At 40.3% G+C, this 10,800-nt stretch overlaps 2 protein-coding genes across 2 annotated transcripts; one reads left to right on the top strand and one right to left on the bottom strand.

Annotated features, from left to right (window-relative positions):
• The first annotated feature begins 2,613 nt into the window (after positions 1-2,613).
• LOC127246139 (uncharacterized) lies at positions 2,614-5,444 on the top strand. The gene is made up of 2 exons (XM_051267384.1): positions 2,614-4,566; positions 4,653-5,444. Exons 1-2 carry the CDS (start codon positions 2,614-2,616, stop codon positions 5,397-5,399), a joined length of 2,700 nt encoding a protein of 899 aa, XP_051123341.1. The 3' UTR covers positions 5,400-5,444.
• A 256-nt stretch (positions 5,445-5,700) lies between these two features.
• Positions 5,701-9,189, bottom strand: LOC127246061 (uncharacterized). The gene is made up of 2 exons (XM_051267294.1): positions 6,974-9,189; positions 5,701-6,886 (listed from the first exon to the last, which is right to left on the bottom strand). The coding sequence occupies exons 1-2, from the start codon at positions 9,187-9,189 to the stop codon at positions 5,701-5,703; spliced, it is 3,402 nt and encodes a 1,133-aa protein (XP_051123251.1).
• Positions 9,190-10,800: the final 1,611 nt, after the last annotated feature.

Genomic DNA, 10,800 nt, shown 5'->3' with positions numbered 1-10,800 from the left:
GGTATTTTTTTTTACACTACTTTAAACTTAAAATACAAAATTAATACACCAGAAAAATAAATTTTAAATTATTAATCTATTTAAAATATCATTAGTAATATAATAAAATTAATGATTATAAATAAATATATGTAATTTCAGCAGTATATTCAAATAAAATATTATATTTTTATAGAAGCAATAAAATATAATTTAAATATAAAAATATATATACATATAATATTAAAAAAAGAAATTATTTTAATTTTTATTAGATTAGATAGGAGGAGGGTATTATATATGGTAATGTTTTAAATTAGGTAAGTAGCCGTTAAGCATAATGATTTTGATTTTGATTTTAATTTAATATACACATAATATTTAAAAAAAAAGAAATTATTTTAATTTTAATATATACATAATATTAAAATGTGAAATTATATATGGTAACTTTTTATATTAGGTAAGTAGCCGTTAAGCATAATAATTTTGATTTTAATTTTAATATACACATAATATTAAAAAAAATTATTTTAATTTTAATATACACATAATATTAAAATGTGAAATTATATATGTTAACTTTTTATATTAGGTAAGTAGCCGTTAAGTACAATGGTTTTGAATTTGAATTTGATTTTAATTTTAATATACACATAGTATTAAAATGTAATATTATATATGGTAAGTGTTTTATATTAGGTAAGTAGCCGTTAAGTATAATGATTTTGAATTTGAATTTGATTTTAATTTTAATATACACATAATATTAAAATATAAAATTATATATGGTAAGTGTTTTATATTAGGTAAGTAGCCGTTAAAACATACATTATAAATATTCTTGATTTTTATTTTGTATACTGTAGACAAAAAATTGTGTTATATTTTTATAAACACAAAATTTGTACAAATTATATTTGTATTTAAATTTAATGCGGGTCCTATTCTCTATTCGGATCCTTTGATTCTCTCTCCGGGTCGATCCATTTTTCCAATTTGGATTTGGGTGGCTTCTTTGATCCGAAGGGATTTTGGTCTTCGGTTTGACTTCGCCGGCTTTTGAAGGACTTTGGTATCCATGTTGGCGATTTTGATCGTCGGCTTCGGATTGATGCCTCCTTTGGATGATCCGACGGAATTTGATCTTTGAGGGAGAGATTTAGTGCTCCATAACGCTTTTGGCGGCGTGTCCCTTTGACTTTTGGATCGAAGAGGGCCTGGTTTGCGCCTTTTATGAAGAACGCGACGAACATCTTCAAGCTTTGGGAGCGACTTTGGAGGCTCTTCCTTGGCTTTGATGGATTCCTCGATAGCTTTGAGAGATTTGATCCTTCCTCCGGCTCGGACATACGACGAAGAACGTTAACTTCATCGATTCGTCAACCAATATTGGATCATTTGTCCAAATCGGTGACTTTTCGACGAAGAACGCTTCGAAGGACACGAAGAACAATGAAGAACATTGCAGAGAGTCTAGAGAGACTTACCCTTGCGCGAGTCTTCAAATGAACTTCGGTGTCTAAATGAATTGGCCAAGGCTCCTATTTATAGGGGAGGGTGGCCTTGGCTTCCTTTTCGGATGGTGCCACGTGGATGGAAAGATTTTATAATCTTTCCTTTTCCCTCGGATGCCGTTTTCCATTTTTGACGGATTTGATTATGCACCTTCCTTTCTCGTCAAAATCTTTATATCATTGCCTTTTTTGGAAGATATTAATTTATATACTTCCTTTATTGACAAGATCTTTATATCATTGCCTTGTTTGGAAGATATTAATTTATATACTTCCTTTATTGACAAGATTAATTTATTTTGCTGCCAAATTTATTATGGCTCTATTTATGCACGTAATATTTGTACGATATCTTCCATTTTAAGCAGATTTTGCATTAATGGTTGATATTTATTGTACAAAAATTAACATATGTGCATAATTAAATACCATATATTTATTTTATTGGAATTTTATTTTCTTCCAAAATACATGATATTTAATTGATTTTAGACATATATTTTTAGTGTCTACAAAATGCCCCATCGAGACTTGTTTAAGCCGACGCAAAATGTTTAAGGCGTGAACGAGTCTCGAAACATAGAAAAAGAATTTTTTTTTTTTTTTTAATGGCGTTTTTTTTCTTTTGCCATTTTTTTTTTTTTTTTTTTTTTGCATTTTTTTTGTAAATGGCGTTTTTGCCATTTTTTTTATGCAATTTTTTTTTTTTTTTTTTTTTTTGGATTTTTTTTTTGTAAATGGCGTTTTTGCCATTTTTTTTATGCAAATTTTTTTTTTTTTTTTTTTTTTTGGATGGTGTTTTTGCCAAAAAATTATATATATATATACACATCATATATATATATATATATTCTTTCCTTTATTCTTTGTTTTTATTTTTATCTTCCTTCCTTTTTTTTTATTTCCTTATCTTCTTCCTCCCCTTATACATGTCTTTCCATATCTCAATTTTTTTTAGACACTATATAAACCCCTCACCATGAGAGAACTTTATCATTCTCAACTTCTCACATTTTGATTTCTCTCATTCTAGGGTAGGCTTATTTCTCTTGTGTTGTTGTTTTTTTTTTTTTTTTTTTTTTTGATCTTTGCTTATATATATTTTTTTGTAGACGAGATGGCTTACTTCAAGGATGTCTCCTCCCCCTCTGGAAACGCCGAGTTGGTGATTTGCGAGTTTGAAGGTCAACCGCTGGACAAGGCGACTCGTCTATTGGTGCATCCACCACTCATAGGACGCGGAGCTGCTCGCCCTCGCTTGGAGGTCCCAAATTTCCCAAAGACGTGGTCTCGGAATGTCGCTGGCGGAAAGCATACCTTGCAATCCTCACTTCATCAACACGTGTCAAACGATGTTCTTCCACTTCCAACCTTGGGGCGGCGGATCATGGATGGGGCGTGCGTTTGGAATGGTCTTCCTTCTTTTGATGGCAACTTTTCGTACGTGGCCGGCTATTGGGAATGGGCGGAGGATGTGCTGGATCGATGCGAGATTCCACTAAAGAGAGGATGCATTTACGATGCGGTCTATGCTTCCTTGTTCTCCTACGACTATTCTCCGGAGATCGTCAAGGCCGTTTGCGAGGCGTGGTGTCCCAAAACCAACACCCTTTTGACTGCCGCCGGTGAAGTGTCGATCTCTCTCCGTGACTTGGCGTCCTTGGCGGGCCTCCCCATACTCGGCTCATTTTACGAAGAGGTGGTACCAAGCGCAAAGGAGCTATATGGCAGTAAAGAGGATAGGAAGCTGGTTCCCCGTTCGTGCCGATACCTGTTGCATGCCTATCACCTTCTTCGGAGTCGTGACAAAGGTCGACGAGGCGTCCGCACAACCGACTGGATTTCTTTTTGGTGCGAAAAGACCGTCAAATACGAGCGTCCTCAAATTCGTCGTGGCAAGGAGTCTACTCGTTCTTCTCGGCCTGATGCGACTTACAATCCTACCGGAGAGATTGGTGCCCACGAGCCATGGTCGAAGGCGCAGGAGTCATCTTTTGCCAAACTCAAAGTTGGACGGGAGCACCTTGAGGAGACTTTCCTCGCAGCGTTCCTTTCTTGTTGGCTTTGCATCTTTGTGCTTCCGCTCGACGATGTTGGTTTGATACGTCCTTCGACTTTCAAGATGGCAAGTGTCCTAGCGTCGGGATTTCCAGTAAGCTTGGCCATTCCAGTCTTAACCAGTATTTATAAGGGGCTAAACCAGATCGCAGATTCATCATGTCCTGGGAAAGTTCGGTCGACAATTCCTCTCCACTTTTTGACCGGATGGATCGCTGAGTATTTTCAGACCCACTACGGCGTATGGAAGGGAATCCGTGGTCCGGGGATGGTGAAGCACTCCGGGGCTGTTAGTGCTCGTGCGTATAGAGCAGATGTTGCATGCCGGAAGATTTTACGTGGTGACTACTTTCGTTGGGCTTGCACCATGATCACGAAAGATTTCGACGTACGGTTTGTTGATGACGGGAAGCGCGAAGACTACGAGCAAGAATACTTCATCTCCATTCGCTCTTGTTTTCTGACTTTGCGGGATGGATTTCGATGCTTCGTGGAGCCGTATAGTCCCCACCGTTTTTGCCGTCAATTTGGTTTTTTCCAAGAGATTCCCGGAGTTCTTTTGAAAGACGTCCGTTGCTGCGCTTTTGAGGAAGGCTATCAACATTGGCACCAAAGTACTTACTTGAAATCTTCAGCCGAAGTTATTCTTCCACGCATTCCTGCGATTCCGAGGGGATTTTCTTCCGACGTATACAAGAAGTGGTGGACTCAAGTTTGCGGGTCTTTCTTGGATAAGTATATCCCGCCGGTACAAAAGACCACCGATCAGACCAAGCCATCGGATAAAGCTCGAAAAATGCCGCTACTTATCTCGGGTGTTCCTGAGAGGAACAATGGAAATTCAAGTACTCACAATGTCGGTTCTTCAAAGCGGGCGGTACCCTCTGTCTCTGAACGAAGTAGTAGTGAGCATGATGTTCATTGGAAGCGAGCTCGTCGAGATCCTCATATCATCAACCCGTCAAGTCCTCGTTCGAGCCGACACCATTCTTCGAGCAATTTCGCGAGAGAGGTAACTTCTATCTCTCTTTTTTCTCTTTTTTTTTTTTTTTTTTTTTTTTTTGACATGATCCGTTTTTTTTTTATCCCCTTTTTCAGTTGGAGCAAAGAATCCCGAGTATGGATGAAAAGATGGCGAGCCGAGATTCTATTGTTGAGGTGATTGGAGAAAGCAGAGGTGTTTGCAATAAGCAAGTAAAGGATGCTCCAACCAAGCCAATAGTTGTTCATTCCGTTGTGCCCGCGGTTTCAGAATTCTGTGGCGCGAATTTTGTGAAAGAGATCCAACGCGAATATATAGGAAAAGTATGGTCGGATCTTCGGGGTAAGCTTTTGAGGACACCAGCTCGTTTGCTTTCCTCGATTAAGGACGAGGTTGATGTAGTGCTCCAATCAATGAAAAGCTTTCAGTATTCTGACATTTCTCATATTGAGGACCGAGTCAAGGCCCTTTTTGATGACGCTGCATCTTTTGATGAGGCATGTTCTGACTCGATCGACGCCGTATCCTTAGCGGCTCGTAACCAACAGATTTCCGAGATCAAAGATCGACTGTCGCACCTTGAGACGAGGCATGTTGAGGAGTGCGAAGCTATTAAGGAGTTAGAGGGGTGTGTGGAGAATATTGACGTGAAGCTTCGCTCTTTACAAGAGCAAAAAAGAGAGAATATTTCCCTTATTAAGCGACGTCAAGGAGTTAATGAGAATATCACCATTCAAATTGTTGAAGTCAAGGATGAACTCGCCGCTGTAGAGAATGTCCCCGCGCAAGACGAAGAATACTTAAAAAGCTTAGAAGAGTTGTTGGATATTAGCAAAGAAGAGTTGTATAATCTTAATGTTTAAGATCAATTTGTACTCTTCATTTTGATTGCCAATCAATAAATTTAAATTCTCTCTTCTTTTTTTTTTTTATATATATATATATTTTTTTTTTTGGAGCATTTTTTTTTTTCACCCAAATCCTTTATCACTTATTTATTTATTTCTTTATTTATTTGACTGAACTTGAAGGTATATCTCAAGCTGCCTACGTACCCGGTAAAGGGATCAAGTCATAACGTAGTTCAAAGCAACTTGAATTTGCTTTTATTGTTATTTTGCAGTTTATCCTCATGCTAAGGAGTCTTGATTTGATTTGAAGGTCTCACGCATAATATCTTTTGAGGAACCTCCCGTTGATTGGCCCTATCCGGAGTCCGTCTTGAGATGTCAACTTGTATGCACCATTCGTGTAAACCTGAGTGACAACGTAGGGTCCATCCCACTTGGATAAAAATTTATTTCCCGAACGAAAGTTGATCACAATGGGCCTTCTCACAGCAAGAACCAAGTCCCCAATTTGAAAGGATCGTGATTTGACTTTTTTATTGTAAGCTCGAGACAATCGTGCTTGATAACACTCCAGTCTTTGTTGAGCTTGTAGTCTTTTCTCGTCGAGAGCCTCTAGCTCTTCGAGTCTTAATCTGACATTTTCTTCAGTCGTCAATTCTTCCTGGAGAGCAATCCTTAGTGAAGGAATTTGTCTTTCCAATGGGAGGACAGCTTCGACCCCATATACAAGTGAGTATGGTGTCGCTTGTGTTGGAGTGCGGAATGTAGTACGATAGGCCCACAAAGCTTCACCGATGCGGTCATGCCAATCTCTTTTTGATTTGGAGACAACCTTTTTCAGCAAGTTACAAAGTGTTTTATTGAATGCCTCTGCGAGTCCATTTGCCGGTGCATAATACATTGAGGACTTCTTTTGTTGAAAGCCAAACTTTTCACAAAGCTTGTCGATGTGAGTATTGGCAAAAGATCTTCCATTATCAGTGATGATACACCGAGGAACTCCATAACGGTAAATGATGTTGACTCGTATGAAGTCAGCTACCGTCTCCTTTTTGACTTCTTTCAAAGGAACTGCTTCTGCCCATTTGGAGAAGTAGTCTGTTGCGGCCAAGATATAGAGATGTCCAGCGGACGACTTTGTGAGTGGTCCTACAACGTCCATGCCCCAGGTATCGAATGGCCACGAAGCAATAGTTGGGTGCAATGGTTCCGGTGGTTGATTGATAAAGTTAGCATGGAATTGACACGGTTGGCAGCTCCGTGCGAATTCTATACAGTCTTTAACCATGGTTGGCCAATAATACCCCATCCTCTTTATTCGGAAGTGTAACTTTGGGCCAGCTTGATGAGCTCCACAGATTCCGGCATGAGTTTCCTCCATAGCTTGTTTGGCTTGATGATTGCCGAGGCATCGAAGGAACATGTTCTCGAACGACCGACGATAGAGTATGCCGTTGAAGTAGGCGTAGCGTGCAGCTCTTCTTCGGATATCTGCTCGTCTGCGCGGGTCACTCGGGAGCTTGTCATATTTTAAGAAATCTAATATTGGTTGCCGCCAATCTTCTTCTTCTTCTTCAATTTCAAACACCTCGATGAGGTGATTTACTTCTTTATCAACACATTCTTCTTCTTCATACTTGCAGGAATCCACCCAAACTTTGCGTATCGAAATATACACCTGTTGATCCGGGATGGATAGAGTCGATGCCAATTTAGCCAGAGCGTCGGCTTGCCCATTCTCTTTCCTTGGGACATATTCAATAGAGACATCCCCGAGTAACTCAATGAGTGCCTTAGCATACTTTAAGTAAGGCATTAGTTCTGGTTTCTTCACTTCAAACTCTCCAGTGATTTGATTTACAACCAGCTTGGAATCCCCGTATACTTGAAGTTGGCGTTGCTTGATATCTACCGCCATTTTTAGGCCGAGGATGAGTGCTTGATACTCAGCCACATTATTTGAACACTTTTCTTTTAAGGCAAAAGAGTATGGAAGGACTTCTCCTTGTGATGTGACAAATATTACTCCGGCTCCAGCTCCATTTTTGTGTGATGAGCCGTCAAAATACATTTTCCATGGTGGGGTGATTTCGAGAAAAAGCGCGTCTTCATCAGGGAAGTCGTCAGACAACTCCCACTCAGCAGGGATGGGATGATCAGCAAGGAAGTCAGCCAATATTTGTCCTTTTACAGCTTTCTGTGGTACATATATGATTTCGAATTGTTGCAGCTGCAGGTACCACCTCGCGAGTCGATCAGAAAGGACAGGCTTTGACATGACATATTTCAAGGGATTTGCTTTGGACACCAACCGGATAGTGTGCGCTTGGAAGTAATGCTTCAACTTTTTTATGGCGAAGATGAGCGCCAAGCATGTCTTTTCCACCGGTGAATAGTTTAGTTCATTTGGTGTCATCATTCTGCTGAGGTAGTAAAGGGCATTTTCTTTCCCTTTATTGGCTTCCTGTGCTAACAAAGCTCCAACTGAACGCTCTTGTGCAGCGATGTAAAGCGTCAACGGATGTCCAGGAATTGGGGCTGTCAGCACTGGTGGTTTTGTCAAGTAGTCTTTGATACTTTGGAATGCCTTCTTGCATGCTTCATCCCAATGGAAAGGCACTCCCTTCTTCATGATTCGGCTGAAAGGTTGACATCGTCCAGCGAGGTTAGAGATAAATCTTCTTATATATGCTAATTTTCCTTGTAAGCTTTTTAGCTCGTGGATGTTACGAGGCTCAGGCATTTTTGTGATGGCATCTATCTTTGCCTGTTCAATCTCAATTCCACGACTATGGACAATGAATCCGAGGAATTTTCCGGAGGTGACTCCAAAAGCGCATTTGAGAGGATTCATTTTTAATTGGTAGCGCCTCAACCTTTCAAAAACCTTTCTTAAGTCTTGCAGGTGATCTTCTTTTCTCTTGGATTTGACAACCAAGTCGTCAACATAGCACTCTACATTTTTGTGTAGCATGTCATCAAAGATCTTTTGCATTGCTCTTTGGTAGGTTGCCCCAGCATTTTTCAATCCGAAAGGCATAACTTTGTAACAGTAGATACCTTTCGGTGTACGAAAGGCGGTTAACTCTTCGTCTTCAGGTGCCATACGAATTTGGTTATATCCAGATGATCCATCCATAAAAGAAAGCGCTTCATGTCCTGTCGTTGCATCAATCATCAATTCAGTTATGGGTAAAGGAAAATCATCTTTTGGGCATGCTTCGTTTAAATCTCGGAAATCCACACAAACTCGGATTTGTCCATTCTTTTTCTTTACAGGCACGATGTTGGAAATCCATTGGGGGTATTTGACTTCCCGGATGAACCCCACTTCAATGAGTTTGTTGACTTCATTTTCTATTTGAGGGATGAGTTCAGGACGGAATCTTCGTTGTGCTTGCTTCACAGAGCGAGCTCCTTTCTTCACACCTAGATGGTGGACCGCAACTTTCGGGTCTAAGCCGGGCATTTCTTTATATGACCAAGCGAAGACATCTTGGAATTCGTTGAGAAGTCGGATGTAGGCATTCATATCATCCTCACCCAGCTCTTTGTTGACATAGACAGGTCTTGGGTGATCTTCATTTCCCAAGTTGACTTCTTCTAACTCGTCCACTGCAGCTTTGATACCTTCTTCGAGCGCGGCGGGTGCATTTCCTGCATCTTCTTCAATCATTGTTTCTTCTCCCCCTTCAGTGATGTAGCAGGATGATGCAACACTTTCTTCATTATCTTCTTTGGGTTTGGTGAAGACAACGGTTTGCCATTTAGCCTTTAAAACTTTACCGCAATGTATCGTCATTTTTGTTTGACGCGTCATGCGGGATGGAAAGCGGCTCTTGATTTCTTCATCCATCTCCACATATTTTGTTGATGTGGAATTCGTCTTGTTTTTCTTTTATTGATCTTTGGTCCTAACCTTGTGAAGACAGAAGGTTTTAGCCTCTCGAAAACCGATACTCTTGCATTCTTCCCCTTTTGAGGTGAATTGGAAGACAAAGTCTCGCTTTCGGTGATATGATGATTTGCAGCCCTTTTGATAGCGATGCGTACGGGAGCTTGTGGCATGTACCCAAGACCAGCCCTCGAACCTTGGGTTGTCTGTGGTGGTAACTTTCCCAGCAGTGATTCCTCATTTGGATTATATCCAGCTTTTGTGAGAAGTTTGTAGGCTTTTGGGCCAAAGCTTTTGTCCTTTTGCAATCGCATAGCCTCTATTTTTTCCTCTTTTCCATTCCTTGTCTGCGATGGGGGGATTGGGTTGAGTGAGGTCTTCGGAAGAGTCAAATCTTTTAGAGGCTCAATTAATGAGTCTGCAGAACCTGAGGCAGGTGTTTTTTCTTTATCTCTTAACTTTGCCCCCAAGTTTGGTTGTGGTGCTTTGACATCTTCATGTACCTTGGATTTTTTTGCTTCTGTAGAGAAATATTTGGCGTCCGCAAAGTGTGACTCGGCTTCTGCATATGGCTTTGTGTCTCCAAGAACTTTCTTTGTCACTCCATTTTGAGCGTATTTGAAGCATTGGTGCCACGTTGATGGAACTACACCATTCTCATGTATCCATGGTCTTCCCAAAAGAACGTTGAAAGATGTCTTTGCGTCTATCACGTAGAACAAAGGGTTAGTTTCCATTTCATCGATTAAGAGTCTCAATCTTATGGTGCCAAGTGCTCTTTGCCCCTCTTGATTGTATCCATGTATTGTCATACGACTCTCGAATAACTGATCTACTGGTATTCCCAATTTTTGCAATGTGTATAGAGGAAGGACATTGACTGCAGCTCCTCCGTCTAAGAATATCCGGTTAATCCTTTGTTCATGGATATAACCCACGACCAGTAATGGACGATTATGGGGTTTGGATCCTAACACCAAATCTTCATCAGTGAAAGTTATCGTGGCACATTCTTCACTCGATTTGTCTCTGATCGCCTTGCCACCTTTCTCGGTAGTGAGACAATATGATTCTTTGTCTTTTATGTCAACTTCGAGAGACCCGAACATGATTGAAGTGACATTAACAGAAGCAGAATCGTCTTCAAGGGTGATCTTTCCTTCATGAGCCAACTCCATGACTTTGTCTTTAAAGATGAAACAGTTATGGATGGGATGTCCTACGACACGATGGTATTTGCAATATCTTGGGTCATCAACCTTTCCAGCTTCCTCCGGTCTTTTTGAATTCGGAAGTTCAATGAGGTTTTCTCTGAGTAGATCGTCAAAGATTCCCGAGACGTCAGAATCCAGGAAAGGATAAGTTTTGGATTGCAACTCTTTAAGGGTTGGCCTTGGCGGTCTTTCTGTCTGAGTTGATTGTCTTTTCCTTGCAACTTCCTTTTCTTTACTTTGGATCTTCATAGGTGCTTTGGTCGTCGCTTTTATGGCCAAGGCTTCTTTTCCAAAAGACTTGATA

Source organism: Andrographis paniculata, unplaced genomic scaffold (assembly GCF_009805555.1).
Source record: "Andrographis paniculata isolate CXL003 unplaced genomic scaffold, ASM980555v1 Contig101END, whole genome shotgun sequence".
NCBI lineage: Eukaryota > Viridiplantae > Streptophyta > Magnoliopsida > Lamiales > Acanthaceae > Andrographis > Andrographis paniculata.
Note: the sequence above shows the minus strand (reverse complement) of the source record. Positions and strands in the feature narration are given on the sequence as shown.

Excerpts from the sequence above, each read along its gene's own strand:
- LOC127246139 (XM_051267384.1), top strand. The coding sequence starts at position 2,614 with ATGGCTTACTTCAAGGATGTCTCCTCCCCCTCTGGAAACGCCGAGTTG. Across the intron at positions 4,567-4,652 it reads CGAGCAATTTCGCGAGAGAG|TTGGAGCAAAGAATCCCGAG; the intron begins GTAACTTCTATC and ends CCCCTTTTTCAG.
- LOC127246061 (XM_051267294.1), bottom strand. The coding sequence starts at position 9,189 with ATGACGATACATTGCGGTAAAGTTTTAAAGGCTAAATGGCAAACCGTT. Across the intron at positions 6,887-6,973 it reads GTAAATCACCTCATCGAGGT|ACGAGCAGATATCCGAAGAA; the intron begins GTTTGAAATTGA and ends TGACCCGCGCAG.